This window comes from Limulus polyphemus, unplaced genomic scaffold, assembly GCF_000517525.1.
Source record: "Limulus polyphemus unplaced genomic scaffold, Limulus_polyphemus-2.1.2 Scaffold3372, whole genome shotgun sequence".
NCBI classification, from domain to species: domain Eukaryota; kingdom Metazoa; phylum Arthropoda; class Merostomata; order Xiphosura; family Limulidae; genus Limulus; species Limulus polyphemus.
Window position 1 is genome coordinate 99,658 of NW_013668982.1, and position 20,324 is coordinate 119,981.

Sequence of the window (20,324 nt, forward strand, 5' to 3'; positions counted from 1 at the left end):
GTGATTCTATTCTTCCAAGTTTTTATAACCTTGTAGCTAAATACTTGCCTATGAAGTTTCCATTTCCCAATGACATACCCTTTTCAGTTGGAATTGGTTAGCTTTCACAACCACATGGACAAACACTTCCTGCTCATGTGAGGTGTACTTCTTCTTCATGTGTACTACACTACATTCTTTAATTTTTATCCTTTTTTTTACTACCAAATCAGACTAGTCAACTGTTCAAAGCACTTGCTTCTAGGTCTTTTGATATCTACTTGGATGTGTTATGAGTTAGGTGGTTGTAGGAGGCTTCTTCTCATGCTTGATTCACACTATTATTTTCTTGTTATTCCACCTATCTGCAATAGTCCATCATGCTAAAGAAGAAGAAGATCATATGATAAACTGTAATAATAGGATATGAACCACACGTGATGAAAGATAAAAGAAGTCTCTACATCCACCTAACTGATAATAATTCAGTCAACCTAGCATAGAAATCACAAAGTGAATACTGCTTTTTAAAACATTCAAATAGTTAGTCAACTGAAGTTCTAATGACGAGACCCTAGTCAAATCGATAATGCACAAGACTTCCATAAAAAAAGACCAAGGATTGAATCCAAACCAGTACACTAAATATTCCTTCTTAGAACTTTCTTGAAGACAGCAGCAGATTAGCACTCAAAACTTAGGATAAAAACTAGCTTTTAATTAGTATATAATTAAAACAATTAATAATTAACCTTAGATAATATATGCTACTAACCATGACAACAAATATCCAGTTAGTCACTTACAAATCTGTTATGTAACTTTTTGACCTATAGTGGCTAATGTATCCCAAAACTCTAATTTTCATCTAGTCACTGTCATGGTTTTATTAAGTTATTCAAGCTAATTTATTTTTTTATTTTGGATATATAATCATATCTTGTTCATACAACAGTCAGACAATATAAATTATTGCTGATTATATCTAATTTTGGGTTGAGTTTTGCTTTAAGAGATGTTAAGTTACTGATGGGTAATTTTTTTCATTCTGTAGTTTCTTTTGGATAATCTATGTGATGGAAATTAATTATAAAAAAAAGTCAATTAGTAAAGAATTGATTTTGATTTTGTTTTTATGAAGACATTGCTTATTTCTTTTTCTTTTTTTTAGAATTTAAGTTAGATTTATCAATTATTGGTACCAAAAATCAAAATAGTATTTCATTATCCACCATTAGGGATGCATCATGGGAACTAGAACAAAATGCCTTCCAAGATCTCTTGGTAAGGTATTGCCATTGTGATGCACCACAGTGTATATGTCCAAAAGGAAAAAATTTCAGCTTAAAGGGCAGGTAAAAAGTGTGTGCTTGTATTCTTTTGTCAATGACATTTTGTTGAAATAAATATATGCTTTGTATAGAACTTGTAAGTTTAATAATTATACGTAAGAGATATAAATAAGCCCCAATTTTCAACCACCACTTTCTGAAAAGTTAAATTTCTGAATGAAATTTGTTGTTTTTTTTCCATAAATAGAATTATTTGTACACATGTACCCGAACTTTACAATGTTACCAGATGACGAGTTTCTGATACCTGGTTACCCACTTGTTTTATTTATGAGTTGCCTTTACATTCTGAAGTACCATCATATATTGTGTGGGCTGGGTGAGACTGTTGGTAATGTACTTTTAGACTGTGAATTCAAGGATTCATTGTTGGAGCCTTGTTTCCCCAAAACCTCACTCCCCACTTTTGGGGCCATGGGTATACTATATGAGTGATCATTAAATTTCACTATTCAATCCAACAAGAGCTGGTGATTGGTGCTGCTGATTAGTTACTTTCCCTGTGACTTGTCAATTCAAAATCAGAAATAACTATTGCAGATAGTTCTTTTTATTACAGCTTATGTTTTTTTACAATAATGAAAGCAACTAAATTGGATAGGAATTTTATTTGCAAGTTAATTTTTTATTTCCAAATTTACTTATTTTATTAAATCCAGTTTTTGCTTTTATCAAACATCACTGAATGAACAACCGTAATGTCTTTTTCTTTCTTTTTTTCTAGTCCTTTTCAAAAGTATCCAATATAAGTTTGTATTCTGTTAGTGACATGTTACTGAAGAGAATATAGCTTATTTGTTGTTACAATAATGAAAGCAACTAAATAGGTTAGGAATTATTACTTGCAAGATAATTGCTTTATCAAATAGAAATTTTATTTTTATCTCTGAACATTGTAACTAATTTGCTTAGTGTTAAAAGCAGTTTTGTTTTAAATTAAAGGTTTTGAAAAATGTCTCTTTGTTCTTAGTGAATGGGAAATCCAAGTTTGTAGGTCATGTGGATCACGAGGTTGCCATGTTCTTTGTAGAAAACCTATGTCTCAGAAATCATACTGGGAGTGTGAAGAATGCCTAACTGTCTGTAAAAAATGTAAGAGTAACTTAAATCTTGAAGCATTCATTGAAATTGAAATTATACTTCTAAGCTTAAGAATTTGATAATGAGAGTTTGATAATTGTAAATCTGTTGAAGCAACAGTACTTGGTGATACCACTGCCCCTCGAATTGTAAGCTGTAAAGTATAATTTAATCTAAGAGTAAACTGTTGATAACAGTATAAGAAAACGTACGACATATTTCACTCAATTATCCATCTGTGAATGCTACCAAAACTGCTGCTGTTTAACTACATGCACATACTGTAAATTTAAGTTTTTTCTAATGCCAATAAACATGGTTTTTATTTACTTTTGCCCCTTGTTCAGTTAAATGTTTGTATTCAGGTGACATTTAGTTGCCTGAAGACCCAATTTTTACAAAGCTTAACTTAGTTATTTATTAGTAAAGAGCTACTTAGGATAGACAAATATAGTTTCAAGTTACAATTTAAAGTAAATGTAGAATAAAAAAAAAAGGGGGAATTTAGATTTGTGTGTGTGTATGTGTGGTTGCAAAGTCTGTCAAATTGACCAACCTTGTATAGAGTTAGGATAGAGAAAATATGTTAAAATATAAAGTTTTACTGAAAAAAAGTTTGAACTTTATTTAGGAGATATTAGAGATTATGCAAATATAATTAGAGATTTTTCAGATGAAGAAAAGCAATTTTAATCTTAACAAGAAAACCACTTGTACTTGGAGCAGTCAACACTTTAACTCCATATATTCATGGAGAAATTTCTTTGTCTACAGATGACTTAATGATTACTGAAAGCGTGCAAAATTTCATGACAATACACAAAACATATTAGAAGTTATAGTGTGGAAACAGTAAAGGTCAATTTGGGGTCCCAAACTCAGCCGATTTAGCTGAGCTCTAGTGAGAGAGTTAATCCTCTTCTAATTAGCATCACCCATTAAATATTATATAATATATAGGGTTGCCCCACATTGGCATGTCTGCGGACTTGCACTGCTAGAAACCAGATTTAAATACCAATGGTGGGCAGTGCACAGATAGTCCTTTGTGTAGCTTTATGCTTAATAACAAACAAATATATTGAGTTGCTCATGATCTCTAGTAAAAATGAATTGAAACTAAATTTTATTTTGCAGTTAGTAAACCATTAAAAAGGCAGTGAGAAAGTACTCAAGATGCAAACATTATACAATTTAGGCTGAATTACATGTGCAATAATGAAATTGAACTAACTATAATAGTTAGTAAGTTTAATACACACAAAAAAAACTGTAATCCTAACTTTATCTGTAATATATTGATTGCTGATGGCTTGACTCATACTTTACAATCTTATAACTAGCATTTATTCAAAGTAGCCCTATTCTGTCAATTAACATGTGCCTGCAAGTGTTTGCTAATTAACTCTCTGTCTATGGACTGTAATTTTGACCAACAAGTGTGCACATCATTACTTTTTTTTACAGAGATACATTCAAAATTCAATTAAACAACTTTATTATCAGCAGATGTCATTATACTTGGTATAAAAATGTAGTGTAAATTCATATTTTATTATTATTATAAAGATTTAATTTCGAAAGGAAATGTTTAACTTGTCAATCTTCATTTCTCTGTATCACGTAACACTTCTTCACTCCGAATTGCCTATCTTAGATTCTTCTTCTACCCCTATATGGTCTTCTATGTTTCCCACGAATTATGCACTCATACTATAGATATTTCCAAACCAAAATGTAAATTTTTAGCCTCTAAGCTTCTTCTTTTACCGAGATACACAGTAAAGTGAAACCCACATGTCACATCCTGTCATTCAAAAAATGTCAATAATTCTCTAACACTTTCTGTTGGTTTAGTTATAAGAAATAGAAAGAGAATATTTTAATCTACTAAATTTCTATGAGTCATTCAGATGACAGGTTTTGAAAAATTCAGTCTCTGTTTCATTCATCGCCATCATTGGAACTAAACTCAACCAGCTGTTGAAATGATTTTAACATATTTATAACTTAGTAGACCCAGTTAAATTGTAGTAGTTTTAGGACATTCATTTCTTTTATTTGTGCATGAGACAGTGTTGTATATTCTAAATTGCATATTTGAATATTATAAAAAATTAGTTGTGAGACAATATTATCAATACTAAAAAAGTTGAGTTAGTGTGCTTTGGGGACATAGTTCTCATGATTACAAAAATATGCAAAAGACAAGGCTTGGGATGCAAATTCTAAATTTCTTGTTGTTTTTTTTATGAATATCTTTTATTTATTTTTACAAAAGTAACTAATATGTAAAAATATCAAACATGTTAGGTTAGATAAGGAAACATAAATTAATTAAGCAAAATTACTCATGATAAAATCCCATAAAATATTGTAATTCAATATGCTTGTTCATAACTTGATCCTTTTTTCTTTTTTTAACACAAAGCTGTCCAGCTGTGATGAATGTCTTTTACCATACACTGAGAGATTGGACTCTTTAAGTGCAACTATAAAGCAATAAAATTAAATGAACTCAGATTTGACTGTGAAATAAACAGTATAATTGTCTGTTACAGTTTATAGCCATTCTAGAAAATAATAGGGAAATTTAAATTTATTTCATATTTGCAACTTTTTGATTTTCATTACAGTAGTGATTTTGCTACAGTTATTTTTAGGGTAAAGGATAAATAGGTGGCAGATAAAATATAAAGTTTTACTAAAACGATTGGTATTCATTTAGAAGATTCTAGAGGCTGTGCAATGAAAATTTGAAAACTGTAAGATGAAAAACAGTATATTTAATTTTAACATGAAAATCACCTTGTACTTGGACTGACTCAGTAGAGGCTTCATAATTTCACAGGCAAATCTTTAGAAAATACTTAAATAAAAAAAAAAAATATTTTTGCGTGTGTTCAACAAACTTGTAATGATTACTAAAAGTTTGCTAAATTTTGGAAGATATAACAGAGCTACAGAATGTATAGTTTCATGGATACAAGATCAGTCAAAATTACTGAGCTCTTGTATAGAAGGTTAATATATGTTTTGTTTGTTGTCTTTAAGTAAAGAAATTTTAAGTTTTTTATTATATCAAATTGCAAAACATAACTAACAATTACCATGTTCAATATTCTGCCCACTAACAATAAAAAAAAAAAATTAAGATCTCCATTAATACTCTGCTTTTCTGCAATTTTTGATCTAAATTTGATGTAGCTAGTCCCTAAGAAACCAACTGAAATTGGCATGCCTCATTACTTCCTTCAATCAAAATTGATTTTAGTGATTGTTTATATCCAACAACTGAAATTGACTGCTCTTTATGGTTCCACCAATCCAGACTAACTTTACTGATTGTTTGTAAAAACGTGGACCACCATGTGGACTAGTCGTTTGGAGCTTAAATCCAGTTTACAATAGATTTATTTAAATCCAAGATTACTGTTGTGAGTAGAGTATACATGTCACTAACTCGAGGAAGTTTACAGTTAGAATAAAGAATTGATGACGGGTTCAAAACACAAACAACACTTTAATGAAATTATTAAGATACTCAGCTACATCAAGATTACTAAAGGTACCTTGAAACATTTCATTGTTAAAACTATTAAATTATTCAATATGAGCTGGTAACTGTACTTTAGTTAAACTCTATGGTATCCATTAAATTACTTAATACTATCAGTAAGTTATGAATTAACACATTGATTGGAACCTGCTCAGACACAACTTTTGTTAATTCTTTAATATTAAACACTGTACATGCAATTTTTAACTACATTATTTGATTCTGAAAGAATAGCAGTAGTTACTTACATGGAGCTTGAGTGGGAAATGTTAGGTTTTTATACAGAATTCTTTAGTATTCTTACGATTCTCCAAATGGTGTACACGTCTAACTTGCAAGTAGATCTGTCACTTAAATGGATGAAATTTTTACTCATCGTAATTCTCAGAACTAAATCCAAAACTAATTCAACGGTTGGTAAGTTTGGCAGCATATTTGCATGTATTTCTCCTCATCCTCTTCATATCAAACTTCTGCCCATAGGCTCTAATTTCCTTGCTAGTTCCTTTTATGGAAGTTGTGTCCAGTGTCTAATGAAGTTAATATAAACTTTCTCATAGCTTTCTCTCTGCTGCTGTGGCATCAGTTTATAGATGATGTAAACAGTTGTTTCTCAGTACCACCTGGAATGCCTTTTAACTTATACTTGATGTATTCATTCCCTTTCTTGGTCAAGCATCGTTGTGTAACTCCTTACAGTCATTAGATGCACCCAACTTTTATTCATATTGTATGTATATATCATACATGGAATTTTATTAAATTATATTTCTCATTTCTTGAAGCATTTGGAAATAGCATAAAATGTCTCAAAATGCTACAACTGCTTCATGTTTATCTCTAACAACTGAAATTGACTTGTCTCAGTAGTTCCACTAATCAAGATTGACTTTACAGATTGCTTATCTCGACCAACTCGGATTGGCTAGTCTCATCTTAATGTTTAAAGGCTCTTATCGCATAGTTAGAAAGCCAGAAATGTTATAATAGTTATATGACATTGTTTGCTTTGTGCATGTTATTCTGTGTTCCTAGGTGCATTATTTAATTAAATAAAAGATTTACTGTAGTTGTACCATTACTATAAAAAAAGTAAGCTAAATGTTCATTAACAGACAACAGAGAAAGAAAAAAAAAAAGACAGTTATTTTTCATGTGTATCTTTATTTATTATTATAAAAGTAACTCGTGTAAAAATTAGAATCTGATTAGATTAGATTAAACAAAATAATGAAAAGATATTAATAATATAAATTCTTCATGGAGTGGGTATGCTTGTGACTAGCTTGTGCAATATGTAATTTGGTACAATAACATGAGCTGCACAATCGCCAAGTGATTTACAACTTGTGTGGTGGGATTTAGTAATTAGAGATAGTTCAAAGGCAATGAAACGAAATTAAGTATAACACTTGTAGTTTCATGTTACAGTTTACTAGAAAGAAAAAAAAGGTAACTTAGATTTATTTTGTATTTTCTATGGAGGTTACAAAGTCAGTCAAATTAACTGAATGGATATAGAATTAGGCTAAAGAAAATAACAGACAAAATATAGATTTTTACTGAAAAAAACATTTTAATATTTATTTAGGAGGTTTTAGAGATTACCAAACTGAAATTCCCAATTTTCACATAAATAAAAGTATTTTAATCTTAACATGAGAATCACTGTGCACCAAGAGCAGTCAACACTGACTCCATATATACACAGACAAACTTTTAGTAAAACTACTTAATTGAAATATATGATTTTTTACATACAAAATATTTGTAATGTGTACTGAAAGCTTGCCAAATTTCGTGAAGATATACGAAGCACATTAAAAGTTAATAGTATAGAAACTGAAAGTCACTTTGATGGCACACACTTGGTCGAATCTATGGAGTCCCTAGTGAGAGAGTTAGTACATCTTGTTTATAGTGTTAGCTCATGGTGTCAATTTTATTGCTTCATGTTTTTACTTAGTATCTTTGTATCAGTCCATATATATTCATTTACTGCATCTACTTTCTGGATAAAGCTTGTGATAATAGCACCCAAAAAAGCATTGGAGATATCCCATCTATCAAGCACAATTCAAAACACTGAAGTTAAACAAGTTGACCATCACGGAAAATCAAAATAAGGGTGTTGAGATGAGTGCTTAAACCCACAACATCTCGTCTCCTACTGCCTTTCACTGTCTGCAGCCAGATGTGGGAAGGCAGTTACCCATAAAGTTATTTAAGTTTTTAAAGTAGAAACAGAACCACCCAAAATTTCTACAATATAGAACTCCCTACCACCACCCTTATAAATGTCTGAGAAAAAAAAAAGTAAGTAAATTATAAATTGTCAAAACTTATTCCAGTATAACCTGGGAAAGCTGAGGCAGACCCATTTACTTGTAGTTGGTCTGTCCAGTCCTGGCATACTGAATAAAAAAACTGGTTTCATAACCAAGTTAGTTATTCAAGGTCACTCTTGATAAACTAACGACCTCTAGGTAATGAGTTTTCTATAATTGAAAGTTTATTATTTAAAATAAATTTATGTTTATTACGAAAATATTTAAAAAACATTTTTATTTGTATATATCTCTATATCTGTTATATTTTAGTTTATTTAGGAATAAGGAAACATTATCCATAAAAGTTATTACTATTGCAGACTGTTAAAAATCTTTTCAGTTGTGATATAATAATCCCTTTTAACAAAACAGTAGGAATAACACTATGAGGAGTAGGTAAACCAAAGATGGAAGCAAAAGTAGATGCATTAAATTATTATAAATTCTTTATTGTTTAATAGTGCTGATCTAAATCGTCTAATAACAATAATTGTAATTAATAATCATTGAGCTATCTATATATATATATATATATATACATAATATGAACAGCTGGAAAATGTAAAGCAAAACAAAAGTCATGCCCACCACTGTTTTTTAAGTGACTAGTATTTACTATTTTAAATAATAGTTAGCATTTAAATTGATATTCAAGTATATACAATCTCTTTATGTGTGGGTGTGTTATTTTTTTATATCCCTCATCGGTAAGATTTCCCATGCTACAAAATGTCATGTTCATAGATCATTTTTTGCTAATTCTAACTTTAACTTTAGAAACATACTGTGTAAGGCTCACTACAGTTTCATAATACTAATAGTTCGAGACTAATTTAAGTCTGGTTATTTTGCTCTTTGGTATACAAACTTTTTTAAAGGCTTCGTCAGTCATGTGACATCTTGTAATTTAACTTTATAGTAACTGAAAGTCAATAAAAATTTTCAGTATTTTTGGATAGGATATTAAATGAGAACTTGAAGTAGTGAACTTATAAAAGAAACTTTTAGGCAGTGAACTATATATGGACAGTACTGCCCAGATAAAGGTTCTAACTTCATGGCAACACCTTCTTCAGGCCTTAGTATGAAGTTAGGAACATATGTCAAAGAGCTTCATAACTTGTATTTCTTTGTAGTGATATGTTCTTATTAATTTGAGTAAATATTTTTCTTAAATGGCTTACTTCTTAATTATTCTACTTCAGTGAAGGAAAGACAGTCTGTTACCACACCCACCAAAATACATGATGATAACAGAAAGTTTGAGGATGTAAGAGAGGAAGATAGCTCTTCAGAAGCTGTCAATACCAGTAGATCTGTGTCATCAGAGAAGAAAAAAAGAAAATCGGAAAAAACTATTTTACTAGAGAAAGATTCAACTGAAGTAAAATTATCCAGGGACAAAATAAAGGAACAAACAACACCATTTGGCTTTCTTAGAAGAGAAGAAAAAATGAACATGCATAAATTAAAATCAATGTCCTTGGAAGGACTTCTTCATAGTTACCATGGGAATGATACAGAAGTAACTAAAAGTGTTTCACTCTTACCTGAAGAAAGAAAGTCTGAAATTCTTCAGGTCAGTAACCAAGTTATAGATAGTGATAAACATAATCAGCATGAAACACTTAGGAAAAATTCACCAAACATGTTTTTAGGTAAGAGTGACAGCCTTCAGAAATTTCACAACACAAAAAAGGACTTTAGTAGCATAAGTTTAGACTCTGATCCCCCTGTTTTTTTTCAGGTCAGCCGTGGAATAAACCCTGACATGTATCGTTTGGAAGTATTCATGAAACGAGGTGATGACTTACCTCCAGTTAAATTGGGGTTTCGTAATCTTTCAGTTCCTTCATCATGTAAAAAGCAAGCACAAGAACAGCTGTCAGTAGTAACTTTGGAGCAACTTCTTAATGATTCATTTGACATCAGTCAGGAGAAACTCCAAGTTAGTTGTGCTGTGCCATCTAGAGAATTTGCATTTTCAAATAATGAAAATCAACCTAACAAGTTCCATTCTTTAAAGAATGAGGAACACTGTCAAGATTCAACTTGTCATAAACCAAGTAAATTTCAAGATTCAACGTGTGACCAAGAAGTACCGCATAAAGTATCTTCACCCTCCAGAAATAAAATGTACCTCAGATCAAAGCAAACAGCACGTAAAAGTTTTTTGTCTAGGCACAGTAGAAAGCAAAATGTAGATAAAAAAGCTAATGCCATGTATGCTCTGTCCAACAACATCCAAAGTAATTGTGAGGCAGTAGAGTTGAATATAAATCATAACATCAGAATACAAGAATGCTCTTCTCCTCATAAGGAGCTTTCATCAGTTGTGAATAAATCTTCAAATTTAGAATGCTCTTTCAAAGATGCAGCAGTAGACCATATTTCAGGTGCAGGTTTTGCATCAGGTGATAATGACAGAATTGATTGTTGTTACGTATCAAGTCCTCAAAGCATGCCTACTAATTTTCCACTTACTGCAAGCAAGACAAAAGTTCCTGAAAAAAACAGTCATGTAAGTACAGCTTATGATAAACAGCAGTTGGTCATGAGACCACAAGAGGTTAGTACTATTCATTCAGAAAATGTTAGTGAGCAAGTAACAATAACAAACAAAATGGATACAGGAATTACAGATAGATCAACAAGTCAGAAGAGTCCTTTAGGCCATGTAGCAAACTATCATACAAGTGACGTTCAACTAATAATTAATCCACAAGAGATCAACACCATCCAACCTAGAAATGAAACTCGGCAAGTTACAGAAGTAGATAATGAAAATCTTCAAATGATTATAACAGAAGACCTAAATCTTGTCCATCAAGTCCAAGAAAATGAGATAGAAGACATGGAAATACAAATTACAAATGTTCATTCATTAACAAATGCCTCAGAAGAAATAACAGAACTAGGACAAATGATTGAAGATAATTCAGGTGGTAGACTGATTGAAGAATCAAGAGCACCAAATCCACGTGACTTGAGAACACCAAGCCCCCTTGTGTTTGAAATCTCTAGTAGTGATGAAAGTGACTGTGTTATTCTTAGTGACTCAAAAGAAGATGTGTGATATCATGGTTTCATAATGCTGTGTACTTTGAATGACTTTCAAGGCTGTGGTTAAGTATCTTAGTATAAAGAGGAATGTGAAATATGTCAATTTTGAAAGAATATTGTTTAGTAAACTCACACAATATTTTTTAAGTCTAACAAAAATCTCTTGATGAAAAGAAAATGTGCAAGTAACAAACTTGAAATATTCTGTCAGTTTTCGTCTGAACAACAAAGTGAGAACTTTAAGATACACACCTAGTTTAGGTGCTGTTGCATAGAGAATGGTGAGCATCTTCTTGAGACGCTTTCAAACTGATATTTAAGGCTTGTCAGTTTGCATAACAATTGAAAGATGCTGAATTTTATAGATTACGTTTTTACAAGATTCACTTTCGTCTAGTGAATAACACATAAATATAAAATTATTGCATTCTAAATATTTTTCACAATTTTCATCATGAGCCAATAAAGTATATTAATTTTTAAAGAACTAGAGAACACCAGGTTTTTTTTTATGCACCAACATTTTCATCATAGCATTGAATTTTTTTTTGTTAGAAAAAATATGTATTACTCTCTTTTTTTTCATTCTTTAGCTTTTTTTGTATGGCTTTATCCATTCATGGTTTTTCATCCTCTCTCCTCTCCATGAAAACATCAGTAGTACAGTTTTTCTCTCTTTCTTGATCTGTTTATGTAACACTTTGTGAATTCATGGTCTTTCATCCTCTCTCCTCTTCAGGAAGATTAACATCAATAATTTAAACAATGTTCATTCTCTTGATCTATCTATCTAAAGCTTCGTCCATTCATGGTTTTACATCCTTTCTCCAGAAAAATTAGCATCAATAATACAGTCTTTACAAGAATTAAAAACTAGAACCAGTGGCATGGAATCTTCACAATTACTGGAACATATCTTCAAATAAAGAAGAATTAAGTTAGGTTCATATAAACATTAGACCAAGAGTGTTTGTTTTTATCACCAAGTACAGCAATTTTATTAAACTGTGTGATGAAGAGAAAAATATGAACATCGTCCATGGTACTTTAACTTGGACAAATATTGCATCCTTGTGAGAACATGTACACTTAGAAACTAAATCAAAAGCAAATGAAATATAATATGAGGAACTCTGTTTTTGTATTACAGTTTTTATACAATTTTGTATTGAAATTATTGTTTCATAAGATTACATAAATTAACATATGTCTTTTTTTTTTTCCATGTTTGGATAAAAGATAGTAACTTCAGTATCATTGCCATTTACAACAAAACTTTGTGGATTTTTCTCTTCAACTTTACTCTGAAGTTATATTAAAATATCTTACAAATTTATGTAACTGTAAAAACATTCTTATTTTTGTTATTCTGAACAATAAAAGATTTACATCACAGGATATAATTTATTGTGTGTTAGAGGAAATCAATTTATTCAGTTTTACATCTTTGAGCCATATTCGAAGTCCTATAAGTATATGAGTTTGTGTTCAGTCTTGAAGCTATAGATGATTAGACATAATTGGTACAAATGTATTAAGTGTTATAAGAAACATTAACATTTTTGTCCTTATATATTTAATTTAACAAGTATATGGGTGCATGTATAATTAACTTTGAATTTTTTAATAGAATATTTTATATGTACATAAAGAAAAAGTTTCAGAAACAGGTATAAGGTATAATAACAGTGCAAAGTTTCTTTTAAGCTATTCTAATGTAACAAAGCTCAAGTAATTTTTGTAAATCTCTCTCAAGGTTTATTGTTCTGTAATGTAATCAAATTTGTTTAATTTTGTTGAAAATAAACTAAGATTTCATTTCTAAAACTTGTACATGATTTACCCATTGAAAATTACCTTTGATCATGTTTTGTATGGACTGAATGAGAAAGTAAAACAGTTTTTATATTTTTATATTATAAAACATAGATGTTAATAAAAATGTTTTGGAACTACCTGTATGACTGTTTCAGTTAGCGATTGAAATGAAACAAATTGTTTTTTTCTCAAATAAAAACATAGAAAAATATAAGACAAGCTATATTTATTGTCATGGAGAAGATTGTAAGGTACCAGATCAAACTGTTTCCTTTCACTTTTGTTTGAGTTTGATTTTATGTCTCACTTGGGATTTTCTTGCATATGATTCATAGTGTATGTTTTATGTAGTGTGCAAAATTTTCTATGTAGCCATAAAAATACAAAACCCTATAACCCGAGCACTTTATGGGGTTTTGTATTTTTGTTAAATTATAATTTTTGAAACTACATATTTTCCTAACATCATGAATTTTGTGTAGCCATATGATATGTAGATATACTCAAGAATGTAAAACCAAAAGCACTTGACAGACACCACTACAAGTAATGTGGATGTCGGTGTAGGTAGGAAGTTATCGCTCATGTATCTGTTTTTTGGAGTAATCATTGATGAGCTAATCCAGGTGTCTTCAAACTACGGTCAGTGGGCCACATTAGGCCCGCGACTTTGGTTTATCTGGCCCACCAACAGTTTATTAAAGTAATAATATAATTTTTTAATATTATAAAAATAAAATGTAATTGAGCAAAAGTCAATCTGATCAACTATGTATCCCTACTTAATTTTACCACGACCCCTCTGGCCTGTGAAGCCTAAAAAGATCTACCTCCCGGCCCTTGCCCAAAAAGGTTTGGAGACCCCTGAGCTAATCTAAGAATTATCTGATACTGTACAAGAACCCTGATTTGAAAGTGCGGTTACTAATTCTTTTTAACTTGTCAGGTATGAACATGTTTAAAGAGCCTTCTTTCTACACCAGCAACCACTTTGAGCCCAGTCGAACTTAAGAGGTTCGAAATATGTGAAATACATTGTGAATAAAAATTTAGTTTATTTGCTTTCCTTTGGTGTCCGTATTAATTTTAATATACTACATAACATTTTCCGAATCTCTATATTGTGAATACTTGAACTTGTATGTCAGACATCTGAATACCACATCTGTACAGCCCCTCAAAACAAGTATAATTGAGGTTGGTAAGACACATTCATTTTATACAAAATTTACAATGCACCCCTAAACAAACGCAAATATTATCACAGTCCTCTACAGATTGACGACTTTTGCTGATGATTTTTCCAAAAGACCTATCTAATTCCCTGAACGCCCCTCTTGGGGTGACCTACTTTTTGTTTCAACTGGTTGTTGTTCATCATGATTTCTTCTTTGTTGTGACTGAGATCCACCAGACCTCCATCTACTCTGCAACCTGGGCTTGGCAGTTTTGTCACCATGACTCCACTATTCATTTTAGGTTTGAAATTGTTTTAGCTTATTCATGAGAGATATGTCAGAGTAAATATGTTAAGATTCTATTCCAAACTGAATATATCCCATGTTACTTAGTTAACTCATTAACATCAGACTTTCACAAACAAACCATCACTATCCACTTAACTTGTCATTTCAATAAAACATAGAAGAAGGCCTTATTTAAGGAGATTGTATGATTTCCAGTGAAAATATAACTAACTGCACTAATTTCACACACTACAAGGGACCTTGCAACTCGATTTACCATAGCAATACAAAACGTGCTACTCTAGATGAATGACAACTAACAATAGGTATCGTATCAAAAAAAAATGAGGTGTGCTTTTTATACAATACTCTTTCAGCTGAATTTTCGAACTCTGAGATATTATCATGAGATGTACAGACTGTTGATGCACTAGGTATTAAATCTTTTGGCATTAGACAACTTAGATTTGTGATAATCAATTTGAAATTGCTCAATGTAGTGCACAAATCATAACGTGAACATCGTTTGAGAGCTTGGAAAGTGAGGATCCCCACTTACTTTCAGTCATTGATTTTTTCAACGAAATGACTCTCGTAGTTGAGTAATGATTAAGTCGTAACTACAATGTAGTGTATACATCTTACTTTATAATATTCCTGTTTATTTGATTCTTCAACCACATGACCATCTTAGTTGATGTAATCAGTTAATCCTACGTGCATAGATCAGGAACCAGTAACGTGGACACAGCCCATCTTTTCAACAACTAAGGTACCACCCAGTCAGAGACTACATAATGATTTCTGCATGCTAATATGTCATAAATAGTTTTTTGGCTCCTTCTAACTTGTCTCTAAGAGTTTATGTACGTTCTTCCCATCCATCTAACATTTTGTACCTGGCTAAAACACTGACAATAGGCCATTGTCATTAGCTCAGACGACTATAAGAGCTGTCTCTGGCCTTTACATTTTGCACTACTTCATCTATCTTGTCACTAATAGCCACACAATACTCTCACCTAATTGAGTGAAGCATTGAACCATAAATATTAGCATCAGGTAGTACACTGCCGGTTCCTGAATTCATTTATTCCAAACAACTGTCTGAAACTGTTTAAGGAAAGGATCTAGACCTTCCTTTGCTGTACCCTTAACAATGGGAGATACAGCTATTTAGTCTCATTGACATAGGACTATGAGTGTGCATAAACCTTTCTTGTGGATTCTCGATCAACACCAGGTTGAGATGTGCTCGACATCGGAAATGCAGTGTGGCATGCTCAGGGATTGTGACCCCTGGGTGAGTAGTTGGTCTATGGCAGCAGAGCAATGAACGACCCCATGCCTCTACATGATCCATGATGTCTTCCAGCTCATACAGAATCACGATTGCCCCATGTTTCACCACCTTAATTATTTATAGTCCAACTTCTTATCTTTTGGTAAGATTGCTCATGTTAGTAAACTTCATCTTCCAGCTGTACCCCAGTCTCTCTTGACTAGTCTTGATTGGTTTCAACCAGAGCTAAGGTTGGGTTAATCTGACTGGTAAAGATCTGGGAATTCTGTACAGAACACCTTTCTCTATCTCAAACTCACCAGATACCACACCACCTTGACGACCCTCAGTTGTCCATGCTTCCCTTGCAGTGAGGTAGGCCCTCATGGGATATTTCAATCAGCCATTCTAGATGCACCATACTCTAGCAGTTCTCTTTCTTGTGTCTGCAGCAGAAATGAAAAAGAAGTCATAGACCTTTGCATCATTGACTTTTGTCCAGGAGAGGACTTCACCTAAACCCAACAACTCTCTCAGACAACCGTCTCCCTTCAGTGACTGACTCTTCCTTTGGTCATAAGTCTTTTGAGTTGTAACAAATCATATTTCCTCAACCATGAAGCCTTTAAACTGAAACACAAAAGTAAGAGTAAAGGGCAATACATGTTCAGCAAAAAACAGAAAACCCTACAAAAGAATATCCTTAGTTCACAGCACCAATATGTTTTCCTTGCTATCTACTCTGTGTTACTATTAGGCAATAGTAACTTCTCCCAAGAAATATTAGGTCGTCAAGATATTAATGTCGCGTTTTGGAACACTTTCATTAACCACTTCTAAAAACGTACATTACGTATAATAGTTAAATGAACCGCCTAAACGTCACGTTAGTGTAGCCTATATGATGTGTAAAGTTTAGTATATTTTAATCCCTTATAGTGATGGCACACGACAAGACACACATTCGGCATGTAATGCTGTTTGAATACAAGAAGTGAAACAACGCCACTGTAGGCACAAAGAATATCAAAGAAGTTTATAGAAATGCTTTGAACGTTCGTAAGTTTCAACGATGGTTCAGCAAATTTCGTTTAGGTGACCTTAGCCTTAAAACCTGTGATGGCAGGGACCGACATGTTGGAACTGATATTGATCCTCTGAAGACGCTTATTGAGTCTAACCCAAGGCAACACACTCGTGAAACGGCGCTGAAATTGCATGTCTCTCAGGAAAAATGACGTAAACGTCTAAGGAATATGGGAAACTCCATAAAGAAAGTGTTTGGGTGCCTCACGAACTCTCCGATGATCATCGTTTCCAACGTGTGAACGTTGCTTTGTCTCTTCTGGTGCATAATGCGTGTGAACCATTTTTGGATAGAATTGTCACTGGTGATGAAAAATGTATTCTCTATTTGAATATTAAATGCCTAAAACAATGGCTCAATCCTAGACAAAAACCACTTCTGACCCAAAAACCTGGACTTCATCCGCCGAAAGTGATGCTTTGCATTTGGGGGGACATCAAAGGAATAATTCATTTTGAACTCCTCAATCCAATGCAGAGATCTATAGTCAGCAACTGGAACATTTAAATCAAGCCCTTTATCAGAAACGCCCTTCACTAGTCAATCGGAAAGGCGTTCTTCTTCTCCACAACAATGCACTTCCACATGTGGCACTTTTGATGCAACACAAGATTATGGAGTTGAGTTGGGAAGTTCTCCCCCACCCACCATATTCTCCAGATATGGCACCATCAGATTACCATCTTTTTCGTTCACTGCAACACCATCTTAATGGGAAAATGTATGCAAAAGTTTTTGCTTCAAAGCCAATTGATTTCTTTAATCAGGGCATTAACAACCTGATTGTAAGATGGAAAAACATCATAGATAAAAATGGAGACTATTTCATTTAATCAATGTTTTATTTTGATATATAAGTTGTTTGGGTTTTCATAAAAAAAACGACATTAATTTCTTGATGACCTCATACATCAAAAAGCAATTCTAAAAATGTTATATCTCTGAACTTATCTAAGTAAGAGTTTATCAAGAATGAGTTAACATTAAAGGTCAGTCTTTAGAAAGATAAGTTACAATAAACTTACTAAGCTGAAGGCTTGAACTTCAGAGAACAAAGTATTATATACGAAATTCTGTAACGCTATATTTTCAGGATGCAAGTACCACTTATGTCACTATTGGTTAATCCCATTGAAACACAAAGGTGTCTATATAGCTTCGAGGTATCACCTGAGGGACTAGTGGAGAAAACTGCTGTCTACTTTCATATACACTCATAGTGAAATTGTACAGCCATATGCCCATTGATAGACCACGTGTTAACTCAAGACAATAATAAAGAACAAAGATAGCTAGAATGAAAATAACTTATCAACGTTTTGGCCATTTGTTATGTGAAACTGCACCTACCTAGAATAACTGACTAATTGAATAAATACTAAACAAGAAGATAGAAACCGCATGTTACGTCTGCACATCACTTTTCTGTGGTAGATTTGATGGCAGCAATACAAGAACAAAAGAAACAAGAAGAGAGAAAACAGCAGAAAATCTGCAACAGTGGCAGCTCGAACAGCAAAATAAATAAGAGAGACTACAGCAGCTGTTGGAAGAAAAATAAAAGAAACAAGAAGAGAGACAACAGCAGTTGCAAAAAAACCTGCAACAATGGCAGCTCGAACAGCAAAATAAACAGGACGAGAGATTACAGCAGTTGTTGGAGGAAAAAGAAAAGAAACAAGAAGAGAGATTACAACAGCTATTGTAGGAGAAAGAACATAAACAAGAAGAGATACTACAGCAGTGGCAACTGGAACAAGAAAGGAAACAAGAAGTACAAACGGAAAACAATTAGTAAATTTCAAAGCGAATTAATTGCATTAAAGGATGATTTACTGTCTTTTACACAAGGAGGATACATTAACCATCGACTTAACCAGCCCCAGACAATGGGAAGCCCCTTCCAGACCCCGCAGCTAAACCCTAATGCAGACATCTTCAGTCCTGTTAGAAGTCACATCCCAGATATGAATGTTAGCAATAGGGTGATCCAGTACGAAGTAAGCTACAGGAATTCGATGGGAAGGCACCGTGGGAAGCATATAGAGTACAATTTGAGCTACTGGCAGAAATAAATGGATGGACAGAGGAGCAGAAAGCAGTATATCTGGCAACGAGCTTAAAGGGACAACCCACTGGAAATACTTGGACAGTTATCAGCAGACGATAGGCACAACTATAGAACACTGGTAGTGGCTCTAGAACTCTGGTATGGAACCCAAAATCAGTTGGAACTCTACAGGGCTAGGTATAGGGCGAAAATCCGTGCTAAGGGGGGAGAGCCTGCAAGAGTTGGCACAAAACTTGGAAAGTATGGCACACAAAGCCTACCCAACTGCACCACCCGATCTCCTCAAGTTGTTGCTGAGGTATCAGTTTGTAGATGCCTTGGACAGTCCACAACTGAAGATACAACTGAAGCACGCGCACCCCTCTACTATGCAGGAGGCAATAGCCAGAGCTCTTGAATTTGAATCCTACATTAAGTCCAGCACAGAGGTACCAAGGTTGGTACACTCATCACGATTCAAGGCCACAAAAAGTCAGCTTTCAGAGAGGTTTGAGGGACTTTGCTGACACTGTAATAGACCTAGGCACAAGAGAGCTCAATGCTGGAAACTTCAACACAGGAAAGATGCCACAGCAGGAAAGGCTGCTACCCAGAAAGGTTGCTGGAACTGTGGAGAGCAAGGACATATGAGGAGCCAGTGTAAGAAGAATACCACCAATAAGTCACCATTAAGGAAACCAGTAGTAGTTCGTGTTGATGGACGCCTACCAACATCTAAGTGTAAAATGGCAAGTACACATGGTGTCTACATGACAGGAAAGCTGGATGGCCAAAGGTGCGACTTTGCCATAGATTCTGCATCTCAGCAAACCCTTGTGAGTATCAAGTTGCTGGATCATAAAGGAGTACCAGAAGCTGTACAGAAGCTCTGTGGCGTGACAGAACATTATGCAAGGTTGTGGGGACCAGTATAGGTAACTATTGAGCTCATGGGCATAAAGGACAGACACAAAGTATACTTGGCTGACATTGAAGACCAATGCATATTAGGGTTGGACTACTTACTACCAAGGAAGTGTGTAATTAATTTTGATAAAATGACGTTTGGGAACAACAAAGGCCAAATTCCAGTAAGTGTTAAAAGAGAGGCTGAATTAACCAGGTGTCATCAAGCTGAAGTCAAAGTGACTGAAGGAATTGATGATGGCGAAATAGAACCAGCTATATAGATATTAAACCAGAGCAGGAGAAAGACCCAGATTTGAAGCCAATAATAGATTTTCTAAAAGCAAGTATT

The 20,324-nt window shown here is 33.2% G+C and overlaps 1 protein-coding gene across 8 annotated transcripts in view; it reads left to right on the top strand.

Moving 5' to 3' along the window:
• LOC106469242 overlaps nt 1-14,243 on the top strand; it is a 41,874-nt gene extending 27,631 nt beyond the window's left edge. For 6 of the 8 annotated variants that reach the window (XM_022397699.1, XM_022397697.1, XM_022397701.1 and 3 more), the window contains 3 exons: nt 1,218-1,334; nt 2,302-2,423; nt 9,506-14,243. In XM_022397699.1, the coding sequence (XP_022253407.1) occupies nt 1,218-1,334; nt 2,302-2,423; nt 9,506-11,376 (2,110 nt within the window). In that variant the 3' untranslated portion in view covers nt 11,377-14,243. The remainder of the gene's footprint in view (nt 1-1,217; nt 1,335-2,301; nt 2,424-9,505) is intronic. The other 2 variants (XM_022397704.1, XM_022397700.1) reach the window with 2 other exon arrangements.
• Nucleotides 14,244-20,324: the final 6,081 nt, after the last annotated feature.